Consider the following 21535-nt stretch of genomic DNA (forward strand, 5'->3'; position numbering starts at 1 on the left):
CCTTTAGCAACACTGACATGTTATTGTGATTCATCAGTCATCCTACAGGGCACATCCTCTGCTCTCATCTCCTGCTTTTAATTGCTTTTACCAGCGAAGGTGATAAAACATGCCAGTTTGTTTTGATTGAGGCAAAGCTCCTTGAAGCACTGCATCCCCCAGGACATTAAAAAGCCCCTTCAACCCCACCTGCTCGCTCTTGTGCCTGCAGACTCACCGTCAGCAGCATCCAACATGACAAAGGCCCCTCATTAGGGGAGAAAGCACTTTTCTAACTTCGGGAGAGCTTTGATAGATTCTTGAAGAGAGGAAGCTCAGCAGTGCTCAGATCTGGTCTTGAACTGAAGATTAGAAACTTTGCCTTTAATCAGTTGTTATTTCCTCACTCTACAGTTTCAATTGGCAGCTACTTTTGGCCCATGAAAACAAAGTCAAGGTTTGATTTTCTAAAAGACAATGGAATCTCTACAGAATTTACTCTGGGACTGAAAAATGAAATTAATGCAGCAGTGTCAAAAAACAAGCTAGCAGCTAGCATTAGGGCGATCTCTACCCTCTCATACCTTTCTGAAATTTCACCGGGGTATAAGGTATATAATGGTATGTGTGCGGCGCTAACACCAACTAACCACTGTTGCAGGCCACCAGCAGTTTACAGTCCTGTAATGTATCCCTCCACCACTGAGGGTAACACTTTCTTTCAGCTCAGCTGCCTGTTCCACCAATAGAGACTGAGCTCCGGTGGTGCGTGCTGTGCACTACATATTTAATAATATGTTTAATAGTTTAATATAAAGAGGAAAAAACATACCCTCTGGAATTCTAAATACCCAGGTATAACATAATACTGTGAAAATTATCCGGATGATGCATGGATATCAGCAATACTTCTGTACTCTGCGGTGCATAGAGCGAGCACACTAGCAACTAACTTTAGCCGTCCAAACAGCTAACTTCTGCTTTGGCGCTCCGATAACGTAAGCCTATGCTTTTAATGTTGATAATTACTTCCTCCGCTGAAGAAAATAACATTTTACTTCTTTTACACTATGATGAAGATTTGATCAGATAAAAAAGATGTGTTTATTTTTCTGCATTGTAGTTAATATTCCCAGAGACCCAGCTGTATATCAGTCTCAAATGAATGAGCATGCATTTTTCATCAGCTGATGTAAGAAGTCATTTTTTTATTATTTAGCAATGATCTGCATTTGATTTGTGAACTCCTGACCTGAGGTTTGATTTGAATCGGTGGTTTTCCTTAATATCAGCTGCCTTGAAACCAAAATGATTTCATGAATGCGTCATAAAACGCTTCAGTATATCATGAAATATAAATAACTATTTACAAAAAAATATGAGCCTGATGAATCTCCCACAGTGTGAATTACATGCTGCGAGTGAGTGCAGGCACGCCAGTAAGTCACCCACCTAATCTCTCCTCAAGGTTTTAGTGCTCATGCTGTGTTGAGGCCGGGACTGTTACTGCAGTCTCTTCTCCAAATATCTGAGGAGGCTTATCTCGTCAGCTGAAACATCATCAGTAAAACATGTCCAATTATGGACAATGAACCCTGGACATAGGACACTGTTGGGACAGGGGAGCAGTGGATGAGGGAACACAGCCTCTCTTTACTCAAAGACAAAACTCTGTTTCTTAATTGCTCCAGAAATGTGATGTTGCCGTTCCCACCATTGTTTGCGTTTCTGGTTAAAGTCACACCGGCAGGTAGTCTGCGGTGCTCAATAAGTGGTATGCACGGGCAACAGTATCCCATTTTCTTTTGACATATTCATCATACAGATTGTATATACAGTAGACTGTGTGCTCTGTATGTTTTCAGGTATGCACATCCTGATTGGCAGTCAGTTTATGCGAATTCCTCTATGACCCTCCGCCTGTGCTACAGTTACAATAGCCCTTTTAAAACAAAGACTGTGCTGTAGCCCAATTATAAAGTCCTTTCTTTATGCCTCTTTTTTATACAGAACCAAACGACGGCGACATCATGACGCTCCATTGTGTAGATAGCATGCCAGCATCACAGAACCAAAAGAGGCATAACAGAACAACAGCACCTACCTCGGCAGTTTAATATAACAAATGGTTCAGCCGCTTTTTATTAACACTAACAACAGCATAGCCTGGCAGTAACACACACTTACCATCTCTCTTATATAGCAGCTGATCTCGCCCTCTGCTCGGAGGGTAAGGATCTCCTTAATCTCATTGATTTGCCTCTTTGCAGACATCTATGACTGCTGGTCTTCTTTCAGTTAGCCGCTAACTGCAATCAGCTGCTTCTAAAGTCTCCAGTGGGTCACACACATATAAATATCACACCCGTGATGCCCATAATCTCATCTTGTTGGCTGCCCTTTTACACAGTCACCACTTCGGCATGGTCACTACCTAGCTCAAAGACAAGACAATTCTGTCCTTCCCCACTGCAATCCTCATTTTTATATAGAACAGCAAGGTGGCATAACATAATTCCTGCCTTGAACAGGCAGTGTGAAAGGGGCATATATCGTAGCCTCTGCACCTAATACCCATTAGAGACTGATGCGACATGAAGGTCATAGAGTTTATTACCCAGTGCCTACAATGGCTAGCAGGATGCTAGCTCTGCTGTGCCCATCTTCTCCATCTTTTCCTTAATATTACTGATGTTTACGGCAGGAGGAGAGTTTACATGCTGGTGAGTTGATATTCTCATCCAATGGGTGACTTGCAGTCACACTTATCTACATTCCAACACTGACCATAAAAAGCACCACAAACAATGTAGGCATAAAAGCATACATTTAGCAGTTTCAGCGAAGCTCACAGGGGGAGTGACTAGAAATGTCAGGGGGTTTTATACACAAAAACGATAATATGTAAATGTGTGTCAACAGCTTGTTCCACTGGCCAAAAGTGGCCCAAAAAAAAGTTTTATGGAGCCATTCTGCAAGAGCAAGGTTTTGTTCCTTCCTTGTTACAAAAATTACAGTATATGTCACTTTTGTCATTTTGCATCACCAATACCAACTTTTCAAAATGTTAGAGTACTTTATGCTGAGCCAGCCATCGTGACAAGTGGAACGAAAAGTTCCCGAATAAGATTTAAAACTGATCATCTCATATCATGCAAACATCAGTCAATCCCAGGAGTCAGGGCCATGCTACAGCACATTGGTGTGTGTGTGGTAGCGTGCAGTATGGTGTTGTAAAGCAGATAAGTAAACACACCTACACAGTGTAACCTGTGATTTCCCCTCAGAGCGCTGACACACCATGGAGCTCCACGGCCGCCCTCTCAGCCATCTGCAGGATTGTCTCCCAGGCGGCCTGGTGAGTGCAGGCTGTCACTCGCAGGAAGCTTTGCCTTTAGCTATGTTAGCTGCCAAGGGGCCACTTGGCTCTGGAGCTTATTACTTAACTATGCTGCTGTCACTCAGCGCAGAGGAGAAGCTGGGAGACGAGGGAAGGTTAGGGAGGAGGAATGGTGAGGCACATTCATTGACCTGCCCAAAGAGGCTCAACAAATCCTCCCGGAGCTTCATTTTATATTTGATAGTAAGGGGTTTGAAGGAGGCCACCCAAGCAGCATAAACAAGCCGACGGGGAGTCAGGATCTGTAGTCAAACACAATAAATAAGCCCCATCGATCCGAAGGAGGTTTGTGGGTGGCAGTTGGGCTGTCGCTGCAGTTCATGAGCTATGGCCCCGCTCTGGCAGGCCGGCGGATAGCGGCTGATGGGACCAGGTGAGACAATGCAAGGCCGAGAAAGTTATGAATCCTCTTCAAGGAATAATCCATCCTGAGATTCTCATGAACCGTCGAACGGCATTGTCGTTTTTTCTGTTGTAATTAACCACCACTCTTCTAGTCCAGTAAGTGTTTTCTGAGCTTTCCAGAATTCTTTTGGAACTTGTGACATTTGACAAATTTAAACAAGTAAAGATCTTATGTAGTTTACTGAATATGTCCAATTGGCACTTTGGTGTTTTTGTTCTTGCTTATATTTTATTTTGTTCCCCCTTTTTTTTTTTTTAAATAAAGATCGAACTCACTAACATAAGCATAAGTGACTTTATTTGCTGATTTTTCCATGCATGACCAGTAAACAATAAGCTATGTTTGCACTTGACTAGCATTACAAGGGATCATTGTAATTCAGGAATTTCCCTTCAGTTTATCTTTGGTGATACATTCTCACACCATAATCAGAGTCTGAGTTTCACTGAAAATTACAGACTAAACCCTAAGATTATCTCTGGATAAGAAAAGAACATCGACAGTTTATGAATATCTTGAAGCCCTCTGAATTTGCTCTCATTTAATTTCAACTGCAGCCTCCATAATTCTCACCCAGTTGGGGAAGAAAGAAAAAAAAAGCTTCCAGACTTTCAAGTCTCAAGTATTAAAGCTGCACTAAGCAATATTTTAATATTCATAATAGATCAAATTAGAGTGTATAGAGTCAGAGTGTGTAATGTTGAAGAGAGAATTATAACCCAACTCTACAGCTCCCCTCAGCTCTATGGAAACTTTTAATGTCTGAGCTCATTGTTTCTGTTTAAGGGCTTCGACTTGACTGTGTTGGTTTTTTGCTGTCACTGTTATCATGAACCAAGTTTTCAGCAGCAGCAGGCAGCTGTTTTTAATGACACAACCTCTGATAAACAGATTATATGCTGCCTGTACAACACCAAATAGACAAAGTAAGTGATACTTGATGTATCGCAGCTTGTTTTACATGCAATGTATAAAATGACTTTATCGCAAACATTGAGTATTAATAACAAACACACACACACACACACACAAAGCAGGGCTTTTGCAGAGGTCCAGACCGTGACTGTTTAGCCGCATTTTGCAACCACCGAGCATCGGTGCCACTTAGAAATCTTTGCAATCTACGAACTTGAGAGCTGTTTCTTTGTTTCTAGCATGCTGGATCAATCCTCATACCGTAGTTACAGTTTCACTTTCTGCTAACGCTAACATCCAACTAATAACTAGAAGCTTCAAGTCTGCAGCAAAAACATCAACACCTCCAGCCTGAAACAAGGCAGGTGTTTAAAAATAAAAGCACCATGGGTTTCACTTTGATTCATTTAATTAACAGCAACCAATACTTTATTTAACTTTACTTTAACAGTACCTTTTTACTCTTTACACTTAACTTTATTTAACATTATGGCAGGTTTTTTTTTAAACTTTATTATAACAGTAGTTAATGTAACTTCTTTTTATGGCAATAAGTACTTTATTTGCAGATGTACTTAATTTAATAATTTTGTATTTGAGTATGAGATATATATTTTGTGTATCGGGACATTGCCTAAAATATCATGATATTATTTGAAAGCCATATCATCCAGCAGAAAGAGCTTCACCTTTGACTGCAGTTGGGGGGCTGGGGGTGGTCAGTCACACTCAGACTTGGTACCAACCAATCATACCTACTCTGAAGTTGCCTTTAAGACACAAAAACATAGGAAATAGAGGGAAGGAGTCCCTGTTAAAAAAAACCCACTGGATTTTCCCTTTAATTGTAACTAAATGGCAGTGTTTTGGTAAGTTTGTTCATTCATGATTTGGCCTTTGGCTGGTTGAGACAATGCAGGATTAAAGATCTGTTTTCCAGCCTGAAGGTAAATGTCAGTCAAACACACTGCAAAGGTTCAGCTGAAATAGTGGAATCTATGTGACTTTTATGACAAAGCATGTGGCATGTGGCTAATTCTGCATACTATTTGATACTGAGCAGTGATAACACAGGTGAAAATAGAGTTATCACTGCACACACGAATAACAACAGCTCTCCCTGCACTCTGATTGTACTGCAAGCACACTTTCTGTTCACATCTATTCAGCCTCGCCGAGCTCTACCATCACAAATAGCCTGCAAAAGTCAAAGGTCACGGGCCAAAGGCTGAAGGCAGCAAAACAGAATTAATATTCATTTCACAAATGCCTGCTCCCAGTGCCTGAAAATAAACTATCTAAAGCAATTAACCTCCTGTCCTGGACGTGATGTGTGGGCAACTTAACAAAGATGTTCCCTGCTTTTAATTACTCTCCAAAGTTGCGGAGCCTAACCAGGATTTAAAGTTATTTCAAGGTAAAGTGGAGCTGTGACAGGACCGGGGCCACTTGAGAGATAAATGACAACAGTGCTTACAACGGGAACGACTGTTTTTGAGTGTGCATCAGAGTGGAACTCAATGTAATGCGCAGCAGGTCTTTTCTTTCTGCCAAGTGCAATAACAATTCATATTCAAATTCAAACTCCGATAATTCTTGCAGCAGAGTAAGCCGGCAGTCAATAAGGAGGAGAGTGAATACTGTTGATGCCAGCAGACTGTGTCATGACCCCCCCAAGTATTATTCAGTCAAATGTAATATTGCATTATAGAGACGATGGAGTCCAGTTGCCAGTGTACTGCTGCTTGAGATGTTGTTTATGAGGACTGAGCAGTTATGAATTTTGAAGTAGTTGTGACAGACATGATGATGTGGATGTGAGGTGACTACAATATGGCCTGGCTAATTTGTGTGTAGTTCTTTAAAAAAAAAGATAATTTACAGTGTGAATGTTACTTGGCCATGCTTGATTAGTTCTGTCATTATTTTTAGGGATTTTTTCGATTTAGCTCTTTATGTTACAAAATCATGACTTGTAAGAAACACATATCTCTCTCTGTTTCTGACCTCATTAATATTTAATACATATACCAATATTCTACTCTGTTGGTTAGAAATGGAGCAATAAACTTTGAGTGAAGGGGTGTGGAGATGGAGTCTGTACTGAGAACGTCCCACACAATGACTGCTGTTCGCGAAATGACTATCACACACTGAGGAGTGACATTACAGTACAGCTCTCCTGATTAAAAATCAGTCATGGCTGTCAGATTTTAAACTCCCTCTCCCTAATTTTTTCTATGCTCTCTGGAGCCACCCTACATCGTACATTAATCCTAATGAGGGATTATGTGCTAAAAACTTAAACAAACCAGAACTCCACATCCCCTCACTTCGGTTGATGACTGCAGAATTATTGAAGGGTGGAGTCTTCTGAGCTAAAAACAACATTATAGCATAATTTCAAAAAACAACACAGCCAAAAGCTTTAATACATATTAATATCATATATATGATGCAACAGTTACTCTTTCCAAACAACCCTGAGTAGGTAGATAGATCCAGTCAATTTCACTTTCCTCTGTGCCAACAAAAATATGAATCTTTTTGATGCTGCAATATCACTGCAGTATTTCTGAATATATGGTTTGGAAATGCAAGGTAGGCTTATTTCTTTTTTTAGACAGTGTACGAAGTCCCAACTGATGCACATTACAGACAGTGTTGGGGGAACTACATCAAAACTGTAGTTTACCAAACTACTGTCTTCTTCATAATGAAAAGTAGTTAAACTTAACTACTCAAAGTAAACCTAGTTTCAAAAGGCTACATCCAGTGCCGGACCAAGCAAATTTGGCGCTATAGGCAAGTCCCCCTGCTGGTGGGCACCCCACACCCAAAATCATCAATGCAAATTAACAACTTTGCTAACAAACAATAAAGACAAACAATTACAGAAAATGATATGTGTAAATTTCGTCTTTTCGTATTGACCCCAGATTGCTTTTAGTTAGTTTCCATTTCTCTAATGCTCTCAACAAACACTCCACTATACTACATCTGTCAGTGTTCTAGCAAGCTCTGACTATGATTATCATTCACAAATGAACACACCAAGGTGAACTGCATTGCCAGAGATGGTTCCCCTACTACAGACCAACAGTTACCATTAGATTTTTGGGTTATTTTTCCCTTATGCCCAAACAATTGTTTCTTCCTTATTTAGGTGCAATTTCAGCTCCACCCTCTGGGTTGCACCCTAGGCAGTCACCTTTGTCCCCTATGGGAAAATCCACCACAGACTTCATCCAAACCACATCATGGCAAATGATCACAATCTGAGGTCTAGAATCACAGAGGTACAGCTGAACTAATGATTTAGGGACAAGGGCAGGCCCATCCTTACATAGGCTGCCTGGGGATGTGTTTTAAGGGGAAAATAGGGAGCAATTGTTGGAGAGGAATCAGGAAAATGCTATAAAATTTTTAAAAAATCCATAGTATGCATGTTGGTTGCAAATATAAGGTATTGGTAAAATGGCAGGTGAGGGTCATTTAATTACAACTGTATTCAATAATCTCCGACATAACATATGGCAAAAAAAAAACCATCATGAGGATACTTTCAATATGTACTTTGTAATTAACTACATAAACCACATGACCAAAAGTCACTTGAGAAAACTACTGACATTTGAAAAAAGCAAACGACTGACTGTTATTGACATAATATGGCATTGTTATTGTTGAGAAAGTACTGCCAATGTGTATGCTATACATCACACTAGAGGCACACGCTGTTGTGTTACACATCATGCCTGTCATGCCCCTTTTGCTTCCGCAATACTGGCATGCTGTCTTAAATCACACACTGGTGGGACATAACGCTGCTGTTGTTTGTTTCTGTGCTAACTGCAAATGTGGTGTAAAGAAAGGACTTTATAGCAGCTCTATAGCGCGACCTCTGTTTAAAAATGGGTTGGTGAAATGTTAAGACAAGGAGCACTGATCATGAGGTTGAGACTGAAGACCAGTCTTGAACTCAGTACACTGCTGTCAAATGTCTGAGCACCAACACAGTACAGACGTTTTCCAAGAATCTGAATGATTGTTTCTCATAGATGACACATACAATCGCCTTCTAAAACAGACTCCATTTCTGAGAATTCCCCATGTTATTATGTTTTGCTCAACTTTACTTTCAGCTTGTGCACTTAAACAAGTAATTCAAAAACACATTACCTTCTGTTACTGAGGGAATCTATCCATTCAATGAAACCGCCCGCATAAACATCTTCATCAATTCAAAGCTTCATTACAGTGGTGTCAGCTCTCTGTTTGGGGAATAGCTTGTTTGTTCTCTTTCATAACTGTGATTATTGAATTCTCAGACTAAAATACACATCACATTAGGCATTTATTTATTATTTGCACATTTGCATTTCCTCTACGTTCAACAGGGGTGATTCAAAAATCAAATGGAACTAACGGGCATTTAAAGTGTGCACACCCTCAAGTGATCCCCTTGCATAGCATTGCATTGTAGTGTGTCATACAAATTGTTTTGTGTACATTTTTTGTAAGATTTCATACAAAATGCTGTATTGGAATATTTTACATAATAATAATGTTCTGAATGTTGTATGCAACACTTATAAGTTGAGGGCTGCAAAACAGAAAAATGAGCTGAAAGACAAAAAAAATTACACAATTTGTATACATATATATATATATATTTTTATTTTTTTTTTTTTTTTTTGCTGTAACTTGTTTTGGTTGTCACATTTGAATTATTTCTTGCCAAGTTTGTTGTTGCCCTTTTCCCCCATTGCTCTGGGTTCAAAGGTTCAAATAGCTTGTGTCGATCCAGGTTTTAAAGGGTTAATATAAAAACATGAATAGTGCAGCCTTGAGTGAATTTGTATTTAAATCAGAACCATTAACACAATATTGTAGCTGATGTTGTTGGTGTTGTATCAATTTCTAACTTAACTAATTCTCATGAAGCTTCTCTTCACTCAATGACTTTGAAAGGTGAGAATATACTTTCTGGGGCGGCCTCTAGCTCACCTGCTAGAGTGTGCGCCCCATATACCGAGGCCTTTGCTACGGGTTGATTCCAGCCTGTGGCCCTTTGCTGTGTGTCACTCCCCCTCTCTCTCCCACATTTCCTGTCATTCTACAGCTGTCCTATCAATAAAGGGCAAAATCCCCCAAAAATTAATCTTTAAAAAAAGAATATACTTTCTGCCAGGTAGAGAAGCGCTTATCAACATCAGGAAAAGTTGTGTGGGGTTTGGACTGAATGCAGCAGATCGCGAGAGCATCCCCACCAACGGCATATGACGAGCAGGCAGTCAGACCAGAGGTGAGAAACTAAAGCAAAAGCGCCGGACGAAGAGAAGGAGGAGAGCCAGCATCAGGGCGAGGCTGACCTGCCTTGGACCGAGAGCTGTTCCTCTGCTAAGCCCTCTTCTGGCTAATGTCCGGTCACAGGAGAATAAAGTGGATGAGCTCCGATTGAGGCTCACTCAGCAACAGAATATCAGAGACTGCTCTGTGCACATATTCACAGAGACATGGTTAACCCGTAACATCCCGGATCAAGCTGTTGCACTGAATGGGCGGACCTTGTTGGGAGCCATAAGGACACAAGACTGATGCAAATTCAAAAAATGTATTGCAGGAATTGAATGATGTCATCAGCAGCAACATGCCTAAGCAACAGGTCAGAATCATCATAGTAGCTGCTGATTTTAATCAGCTCATCCTTCAACTCCAAAGACGTAGCAGGATCAAGGACAAATGAAATTTAATTTTTTAAACTTTGTATTAAAAAAATTACCAATAAATCTACCTTCTACATTCTTCTTTTTAGCCTTCTATGTTCCGCCATCTCCTCCTGCTAATCACATCACTGTCACCATCTCCATCCTCAGCCTCCCCCTCAACGTCATCATCATCATTATCATAAGTGTCATCCTCCTCCTCATCATCTCCACCACAACCATAACAGCCGCAGCATCATAAAATACATAAAATATCTTGTCACCATCCATTAACACCAGTCACTGTGAATATGTGTATAACAGGTTCAAAATGACATCCATACAGCAGGACAGAAACAATTATGTTCTATCAGGCAATTAAGCTGTGCAGGGATTGTAACTAATGGATAAAACCCCATTTTATGCATTAGTTGTAATGCAGCTGACCCCTCCTTCTACATCCATCTGAGGTCATCAGAGCACAGAAACCCAATTTGATTCACACACTGTCCAATACTTCATACATGATTAGAGCGGTGAGGATGTACGATTGGCTGGTAATTGAATCAGCCTGACTGCAGTGCCTCAGTCCTGTACTCGAGGAAACACCAAAAACATAGTTACTGCTCACTCATTAATCATTTTGTATATGAAGAAGAAACCCTTTGTGTTAAGTGAGATAAGTTGATGATGTCGGTGTCTTATTAAAAGATGAATGGAAAAGGAGTTAGCAGAAAGTCAGCATGTATCCATCATTAGTTTTTCTTCCACAGGATACTGCGAGGCTGATTAAATGTCTCAGTGACTCTCAGTGGTGCTGATACATGACTGTCCTGAGGAGTTCAGCTTAGTTATAGTCACAGTGCTAACCCCTCAACAGTGGAAAGGGTGTATACTATAGCTTTTGTCATTGTGGAGGTTTATTGATGCTATTTAGAAATAAAGTGCGTCTCCCTGTACGCCCTAAACTTCAACTGTCTAACAGTTTGAGAAAATGTGACTTTAAAAAAGTTATTTCTGTGTTAAAACTAGAATTTGCACCTTGTGATTATTCGCCTCTGTGACCCTGTCAAGTTGAAGTTACAGTTAATATCCATGTCTGTGAAACCATTGATGCTCACACACATCTTCCCCCCGGCAGCACAGAAGATCCTCACAATCAGCAGTGTCAAGGTGGACACCCAAGTTTAGTGTTTCCAATTCAGTATCTGACCAAATGTCTCTCTTTATGCTGCTTAGATACAACAGTGAGTAATGGCCCGTAAATTGTTTTTGTGAAAAATTATGATGTCACAGTTAAGCTGAACTTTGACCTTTTGGATAGAAAGTGTCATAAAATCATTTTATCCTACTAGACATTTGAGTACAAATTTGTCATAAGCGCATGAATGCCAAAAATTTGGCCAAAAACATGTTTTGTGAGGTCACGGTGACCTTGGCTTTTGACTCTCAACCACTAAATTCTAGCTAATTTATTCCTGAGTCGAAGTGGATGTTTGTTACAAGTTTGAGGAAATTCCCTCAAGGTTTACTTGAGATATTGCGCTCAAGAGAATGACGAGACGCAAGGTCAGAGTGACATTTAATCTTCGACCACCAAAATCAAATCAGTTATTGTTAAGCCTAAGGGGATGTTTTAAAGTTAAAGAAATTCCCACAAGGCATTCTTGAGATATCATGTTCACAAGAATAGGTCAGATGCACAGACGGATGGATGGACAGACACCTACAAAACATAATGCCTCTGGCCATGGCTGTTGCGGGTGCAGAGGAATAAAAATAACCTTACTATTTTACTGCGCTTTAGAGTTATGGCATTTCACTTTAAAAGTAGTGCACTCCCACAGGTTACTGTCTTCTTTTTCACTTTTATCTATATTTGTTTCAAGGACAAGCAAGACAGTGCATGTTTTGAATCCCACTGATTATGCAACTGTGAAAATCTTGAGTGTTTATAGAAAGAAACTCTACATACAACACAAAAGTAATAATTACATGTGTTTCATTGCAACTCATTTAGCAACCATCTAGGTTAGAAAACAAATACCCTGAAAATGTGAGAATGAACTGTAAAAGTTCACAGTGAGTGCCAATACTGTGATTCAGACTGATTCAAGTAGTAGGCGTACACTCAATGTCAGACTGATACAACATGACATTATGAGTGTGTGGAACTGGACAAAGAGTGGTTGTGTGTGTGCGTGTAAGTAAACACACAGGATGTGTGGTGATGGCACACTCAGGAATGCAGCGAAGTAGCACAAATAAAAGATTAGTTGCAACAGATTGAAGCTTACTGTGTCCAAAGTGAAAACGTGGTCTTTGGGGTCTGGTGCTTAGTGAAAATATTTGATAATCACATTGAAATCATGTTTAACACTATTAATAGTCATCTGTTCAGTCTCGGAAGCCAAAACTTTCAACCCGTTCACACAGGTCGTCAAATACAGAAGCTTTGTCTCACCCCTCAGCGTCTTATAGTGACGCACAAGGAAGCCTTCAGCAACTCTATGTGACATGCAGCTTGAACACGTTGTAACATGTGGTTTACTTTGTGAAACGGTCACTGTTACATTAAGGGACCAAAAGTACTTTGTTAAATTTGGAGAGAATGTCATGTTTTGGGTTAACATACATACGTTTGTTATGTGAAGTAACATAATATAAAAATGTCATATAGATGACGTCAGTATGCGAAAATAGTTCACAAATGATGTAAAGTTATGTTAAAACAACATTGACGTAGGTATGGATGTTACATGACGTTAAAACAATGTTAACTCTTGGTTTTACAAGAGACGTAAGAACATTCATTCATTCATTCATTGTCCGTAACCGCTTGTCCTTTCAAGGGTCTCAGGGAGGCTGGAGCCAATCCCAGCTGTCATCAGGCAGAAGGCGGGGTACACCCTGGACAGGATGCCAGACTATCGCAGGGCCCACACATATAGACAGACAACCTTTCACACTCACAGTCACACCTAAGGCAATTTAGAGTCACCAATCAACCTGAGCTGCATGTCTTTGGACTGTGGGAGGAAGCCGGAGACCCCGGAGAGAACCCACGCAGACACAGGGAGAACATGCAAACGGACCCAACCCCGTTCCAACCTGAGATAGAGGCAGGGACCCTCTTGCTGTGAGGCAACAGTGCTAACCACGATGCCACCATGCCACCCCAGACATGAGTACATCAGTTACGTAATGTTAAAATTACATTAACGTTTGGTTTCACAAGGGACGGAAGTTAGATAATGTCAAAACTTTAACTTTTGTTTTCCCGAAAGACATAAGTACGAAAGTTTCATAACGTTAAAATGATAACCTATGTTTTCACAAGGGATGTAGGTGCACAAGTTATGTAATGTTACTTTAAAACAACGCTGACTTCTCGTCAGCGGACACGAACTGCAGTCTCCTGGGTAAAAATCCTTGTTTTGTTTCCCCCTGACAAGTGGTGTGACAAATACAAAATGTCAGTATATGACAACTTGGAGAGGAGAAAGATTTGGTACTTTTGTGCTAAAACAAAGAAAAAGGACTATTATATCCTGCCTCATTCCACATGTCCTTAAAAACAAACAAAACACAGGCTTGTAATTTACCTCCGTGCACCATACTCATTGTCATGTGCCCACCAATTAAAGTGGTCACCAGCTGTAGGAAGCAGCTGGGGTGTAGATGACAGGTAGCACAAAGCTGCAGGTAGCAGAGCCTTTTCTCAACAGGCTCTCGCTCTTTAAAAAACCCATTTTCTTCAATTAAAGAAGCAGGTTTTCTAAAGTCAGGTGCTGCATTTTACTCTTAATGAAAGGAAAGAAATAAAAGAGTTTGTTATAATGTTAATAGCCATTTTCACTCTGCAGAATAAAAATCTGAAATGATGCTTTTTAAACATGAACACTCAACTAATACTGAAGCTTTGTTTTTATATATTTATGTTGTGTTACTTCTTTATATCAGTTACTTTCCTTGAATAAAGTGGGGCTGAATTAAAGCTACATTATTAGATTTTTTGTGGCCACTAGGGGTCAGCCAAATAAGTTGTCTAAAGTTGCTAGAGAGAAGTGTTGGCAAACAACTACCTATTTACACATCCAGCAGAGCAACATTAGCATTCTTCCTGAGTTGTGTCTCTGGCCACCTGACAAATGTAACTAATATTTACTCTCCTTTCAGGTCTGTTTGGTCTCCGACAACTGCTGAGAAAAATTGCCTGGCTCTTTTTAAATGCTCTTCTGTGTCCACCAGGTAATTGTTGACATGGTCTGTTTTCTATTTGGTGCTGAGCAGGTAATGAAATGGACAGTGGGTTTATCAGAGATTTGTCTTTGATAACAGCTACCTGCTGCTACTGGAAACAATGTTGATGAGAGCAGCGGGAGTGAACCAAAACAGGAAGTTGCTGGTCAAAAAACAAAAACAATGAGGTGTAAGACGCTTATACTAGCCTTAAACCAAACAATTTTCGAAAGATTTCACCGTTACAGACAAATGTTAAGTCTCGAGGTAAAATCAAAAGAGTTTTATCTCAGTTGGTGCGCATGAGCTCAATTGTTGGAGTGAGGTGGTTATAAAACTCTGATTTAAGTCAGTCCTTTTCTCATTTAGACATTATAATAAAATTAAAATAATTGAAGTTTTTAGCTTTGGCTTGTGACATTACTAAAATGTAATGATTCTAAGACTGCTAACAACCAAAAGGTGCCCTCTCTCCAGCACCAAACAGAAGGTGGAAAACTGTGTAGAGGCTACAAGGGGGGCGCAAGAATGGGACCATGTCTCGAATCTATTGGACTGGAAAATGTAGGAGAAAGTGGTGGAGTTGGGGAGTGAACAAAAGTCTGCGTTTAATCCTGCATGTGTCTGATCCACCACTTCTTTTAGTGAGAAATCTTAATTTCTGAATCAGTTCATCTCTCGATTCCATTTTCCTTTCCCATCAAATAACGCAGCTAACCAGCGGAGGCTGGTACTGAGTTGAGGCAACAATATTTAAAATGTAAATTTGTATGCAGATTAATCTATTTTTATGAATTGCATTAATGCCAAAATTGACAAAAATACCATCATAAGACACATTTTATCTTGTGTGTCTTGAGTTATGTGTTTCCGTGGACACATAAGGAATTGTTGATATGTCATATTTTTGAAAATAAAAAATAAAATCTTCTTATGTATGGTAGGCCTAAAATAATCATTAGAGCTGAGGGTAACAGCAGAATTGGGTGACAGTCTTCTGCAAACTTGTCACACCTTTCACATTACACACAATCATTTAATTAATTGTTACAATGTTTACTCATAAAATGGTTCATCGACAAATTAACGCCCCATGAAATGACGTTATGTACGTACAATTATGTACCTAACATGAAGTCATATGGGATATGTTTGGAGCAAGTAAAGTTACGTTGGTTGAGTTCAGGAAAAGAAACATGGTGACGAAGTACCTTAAAATGAAAAGTTCACTTGATTTCACACAGGACACAAACGACAGTCTCCTGGTGGAAAGCCCTGTGTTTGTTTGACCCATCCACCGTCCAAAGCTGCCTCTTTACACAGCCTTTGGAGCACATTGGTCACACGATCCCAGCCTTGCAGATTATGTGGTTATGCAGAAATTACTGACTAATAATTATGTAGGGTTATATACGAATAAAGGTGTATTACTTTCTGTAAATATGAAATATTTATGAAAACAGACTGATTGTTAATATACATTAAAAAAAATTGGTTGTACGTATTGTTGTGTGAACAGGAAAATAAAATTCAATTCATCAAAGTTTTTACTGATATACTTCTGTACATTATACAGGGAATAGCAGCGAGTTTATCTTTACAGCTTCCTCCTCAAGTGTCTGAATTTTACTTCCTGTGTTCCTTCCTGTCAGCGTATGTTTATTCATGTGGTCGTTCTCTGTGACCGCCCTGCTGTATGACTAAGGGACTGTGGGAGTTTGTCTGTTGTATGTCCCATTTCTTTTCATGTCAGCCTGTCTGCAGTGAGGCATAACAGCATTCGTTAACAACTCAGAGTCCCTCCCTTCTTGTGTCCAGTGCAAGTTGATGTCCACTGGACCAAGACATAGCTGATGTCCTCAGGATATCTACCCCAGCGTATCAAATTCTATTTATTCTCAAAATCCTGTTATTAAAATTTTATCTGGGTGGGCCCACTATCAGCAGTTTTGGCATTCACTGCATACCTGACCGCCTGGAGGGAAAGTCCTTGTCTGTGAGGTCTCTTATCTGGTGTCTCTTTTTTATTTAATGTTTCATGGCAGCATGTTTTTGTTCGATTTGATACTAAGTTTTGTAGAACTCTTTTATTCCTGAGTCTTCTCCGTTAAAACTTGGACATGGAGCTCTTTGATATTGTAAATAGTTGCTGCCTTAACACCTAAATTTCTTAATTACTGAAATAATAGCCCCTTTACCGCTGCACGAAAAAACAGCTAACATACACCAACATCTGGCGATTTCATGTAGTGGGAGAGGTAAGGTGTAATTGGCATTCACAATGATGTGCCAAAACAAAATACTTTCCATCTCTGCCTAAGCAGCACTCAAACACTGATCCAAATTAATCTGCACCGAGTTTAAAAGAGAGACTAAATAAGTAAAAGAAATAGCCTATTAGCCACTGTGACGTTTTCCCTGGCCTCCATGCTGCTTTGTACTGTTTATTGTTTATTAATCTTTTTTTTTCAGCCTGTCCATGACATTGAATGTGACACACCAAAAAAGAAAGAAAAACACACACACACAAATACACAAAGCTATACTCATCTGTTGCAGATCCATATACTCAGCTCTGCTCTGGCAAGGAGAAAGGAGTCTATAGCCTATTTTAGGGGGTGCTTACAAAACATGCATACACACATGCATTTAATTTTGAAGGGGATGAAATGGGCACCCATGCTGTCCTGTAAAAGTTTGGTGATACAGGACTAACATTACAAACAATTCTGATAGCATGGGTGTCACATTTTCTGTAACTCTAGTCCTGCATCGCCCATTTTGGACTGGACAGCATGGGTGAACTCTAGATATCTCTAAGTACCAACAAACCAGCAATAGTTACCATCATTAGATGGTTGATCTGCACTTTCAGTTGAAGTGCACGCCCTAAACAAAAGCAGTCTGCGTATGTGCGTCTGTATGCAATCAATCATTTGAACGGTCAAAACATTGGAAATATATCCACTTTTACTTCCACTTGGGGCACAGAGTTAATGTTTTGTTTAAACTGCTGGTGTAAACACATAAAGAGTCTGTCTGACACGTGTGAACAACCTTAGCAATGATGGTAATATATCAGGTTCACACAGACACACACTACCATACATAGTAGCCCAAAAATAACCCTTTGTAACATTTCCATTAATACTTTTTAGAGATTTGTACTGTTTATGTGGACACAAAACTGGATACTATACACACAAAACAAACAAAGAGCTCTAGAAACTTTTCTTTGATCAGACATTTGGCAGAACAAGCCCTATTTTTTAAAATATCAAACAAACAACTTACCAAGAAAAATGATGGTCTGCTTCCTGGCTGTCTTGACCTTTGCACTTTCATGCTTGGGTGTTTTTTGAGTCCCCTTGATGCCGTCATCCACTGATCCTAAAGGCTTCCGAAGGACGAGGACCATGGCGCGGCACATGAAGGCAACGCACACCAACACAATGATGTAGACGACGAAAGCCACAAAGATGCTGACCCTGTACATCACCCAGCGCTCCCTCAGGTTCGTACAGAATGTCAGATTTTGCACAGGTGTATCTTGCAGGTACGGAATGTGTCCCTGAGTTCCCGTGGCGACCAGCAATGGCAGGGCAACAAGCACGGATACCAGCCAGGCAAGCGTAATGAGTGCAGAGGTGCGTTTACTGCCTAATGCTTTATAGCGGAACGGGTGGCAGATAGCCACGTAGCGCTCAAAGCTAAGCGTGGCTACATTGAGGATGGTGGCATAGCTGCAAGCCTCAAACAAGAAGTTGTATATCTTACAGGCAGTATCCCCTTCTGCGGATGAAAACGGGAACCAGATGGCACTATAGAGTTCCACCGGCATGCCGATGAGGAGCACCAGCAAGTCCGAGCAAGCCAGGCTCACCATGTGGTCGGTGACATTCTTCTGAAGGTAGCCGTTGCGCCTCAGCACTTGTGTCACTCTGATTGTAATTGAGTTACCCATGATGCCCGTCACCAGGATGAGGCTGTAAAAGATTGTCAGGAAGATTTTGACAGGATAGTTGGGTTCAAGTTCCGTCCAGTCTTTCTCATCTGCTATCTCCATTTCCTCACTCATGCTTACAGAGTGGTGAGCTCAGATTTTTCAGGTATTGATTTTCTTCCTTTAGCTTATCAGTTGTTCTGGGCGCTGCCTCTGTGATTACAGCCGAGATCCACACATGAGACGTTTTCCAAGATCAACTTTTCTTTGTCTGGAATTATTTCTGATTCTTCAAGGAGGGTATCCCAGTGGGTGGTAAACTCCAAATCACAGTAGGTGGTCCTCCACTGGAGAAAGCATGAGGACTCTCCGGTTCTTTCAGCTCTAAATATTCAGTGTCTTATCACCAGTTTGTGGCACCAAGGCTGGTCCTTCTATGCTGGTCCATCCAACTTATGATCATCCAGGGTTTCCAAGAGTCCCTTAAGTTCCCAGTCCTGAGTCAGGTGGTTTGTCTCTGTGTGAGCGAAGTGTTGGCCAACACTGCACTCACACACATTTCCTCCTCCCACCTACGAGGGCAGGGCAGTTAAACATTAAACATCACGACAGGCAGCATGAGTGCCGAGGCATGCTTTCATTTCTTATCATCGTGTTAATGTGCCTCCCTTTCACAGAAACTCTTTCATTTACAAATGTTATAGCTGAGATTAGAAATATAACTTACACATATGAAACCTGATGCAACCTGGAAACTGATAAGAAGAAAAAAAACAGAGGAAAACACACCTGACTTTGACCAAACGAAAAAAAATGGTTGAGTTTAACAATCTGCTAGTTTTGTTTGGAGATGATGTTTAAGATAAAGAACCTGAGAGTGACATTGAGAGTGACATTGACCTCAAATGTTGTGGAGAAAGTGTGGGAGAATAAAACTTAACAGAAGAAAGAGCAGTCAAATCTAGACTAGGTAGTTTCTGAAAAAAAAAAAAAAAAAAAAGTAAGGGTAAGTGCAGGGAAGTTGAAAAGTTCAAACAGGAAGTGGGCTGAAATAAGCCAGACATAGTTGTGTAGGTAGGTAAACATATTGTCCACTGAGTTCACAGAGATTGTGTTTATATTAAGAAAATACATCTGGTACAGAAAGAGGATTATGATTGGGCGATAACTCTTAAATGGCTGATAAAATAATGGTCCTAGACAGTGGTAAGTTAGTAACAACAGGCCCCAGTGCAGACTATTATGACGCTACTATGACTCGTTAGTTACAAAGCACATACGCACACACTTCCATATGCACACACAATTAGGCGTATATATACAGTACCAACCATGTGTTGGATTTTACAGTGGGAATGTGATACCTGTCGATTGTATTGCAAAGTACAGAGGTCAAAGAGAAAGTGATCAGAAGCATGGATAGTGCTGTCAACATAACACGTAACATAACAGTCAACATACAACGTTTGCAAATGTGTCTGCTTAACTGACTGCAGACTTTTTCAGGCATAATTAGGACAACGACCTCCAACCAGACAACTGCATTCCTTGACATAGAGGCAAGAGATTATAGTAAATAAGAGAGAAGAGAGCTGTAATAGTTATCAACAAACAACAGTAAGCCCTGAAAACTGGCCAGCTACAGCGGCAAGCACACAGATTACCCACAAACGTACAAACACACAATGAAATAGGTGCTCAGCTGCGACCTGAATCCAAAATAATAACCTTTGAAACAGGGGCATGGTGGCCCAACAGCTCCCCCAAATCCCCTTGAAAAGACACTTGTACTCACTGTAAACTTAAGAAAACATACTTATTATATTATATTCCATTTCTGCCATTATATCCCCCTACATACTGGACCTTTAACCCTTTGAAACCTAAGTAAATTGGCTTGAGTTTCTTTCAGAAACATGGAAAGACAAATGACAAATGACAAAAATTAGCATGAAATTGGTAAAAGGTTACCAGAAAATCACCATGATTAGAAAAAAAAGATAAAAATATCAACTTATCTAAAAAAGAATAAAAGATAAATAAATATCTAATATTAATAATAAATACATATATGTACTTGACCTCATTTTAAATGTATAATTATGATAATTATAAATATAATATTCTTGATATTTTTCCTTGTTATTTCATAATTCTCTAAGGATTCTCTCTTTTTAATCTTCAGGTCATTTTCTTGTCATTTTTTACACATTTTTTTGCCATTTGTGGGACATTTCATGTCAAGTTGCTGATTGACTTTTCCTTAAGAGTTCTTTTTGTTATGAAATCAAACCAATTGCTCAGGTTTCAAAGGTTTAAATGCTTGTGAAAGGCGTCTGAAAGCAGCACAAGAAAACCGATGTCATCCTTAAAAATAAGAACCTCTTCCTCAGACAGGCACATCTCTGCTGCTGCTAACACAGACAAAGCTGAACGGATGTCTGCAGGTTTCAACCTGATGAGATAAAAGCTTTGAGTGCCCTCTCACTCTGATTGAATATTGCCAGATACCGTCAATTAAACCATTGTGTTGTGCATGGCATCATATTGTCAGCCGGATGATAACTCTCAAAAGTGGAAAAGAAAAATCAAGGTTGATTGTTCATTGTGCTGAGGAAGCCTCTTAATTTATGGCTCGGATCTCATTCGAATTATCCGCGGGTGTGTTCACGTCTGTGTGTAATCACAGACAGCTTGAGAATACATCTCTAATATCTCAATGATGAGGTGCTCGTGCGTTACAGATTGCATGTAATCGTCTTTGACTTTAATATAAACACATCGTGGGCAGTATTGTATCATAGCCTGCTGCATGCTCCACTGATTCACAGCTGTTCGTTGTAAAAGGAAATAAGCTAACATTAAATGGCTGACAAACATAAGAAGGGCTTAACTGATGACTAAATATTTACATTATAAAACCAGACATGTATTGGAGTGAT

General features: G+C 40.0%; 1 protein-coding gene across 1 annotated transcript in view; it reads right to left on the bottom strand.

The window, feature by feature from the left end:
* The window catches only part of gpr39 (G protein-coupled receptor 39), a 46554-nt gene extending 27465 nt beyond the window's left edge, over positions 1 to 19089 (bottom strand). Inside the window, exon 1 of the mRNA XM_042495015.1 lies at positions 17945 to 19089. Within this exon, the coding sequence (XP_042350949.1) occupies positions 17945 to 18728 (784 nt within the window). The 5' untranslated portion in view covers positions 18729 to 19089. The remainder of the gene's footprint in view (positions 1 to 17944) is intronic.
* Positions 19090 to 21535: the final 2446 nt, after the last annotated feature.

The sequence above is a fragment of the Plectropomus leopardus genome, chromosome 10 (assembly GCF_008729295.1).
Source record: "Plectropomus leopardus isolate mb chromosome 10, YSFRI_Pleo_2.0, whole genome shotgun sequence".
Taxonomy (NCBI): domain Eukaryota; kingdom Metazoa; phylum Chordata; class Actinopteri; order Perciformes; family Serranidae; genus Plectropomus; species Plectropomus leopardus.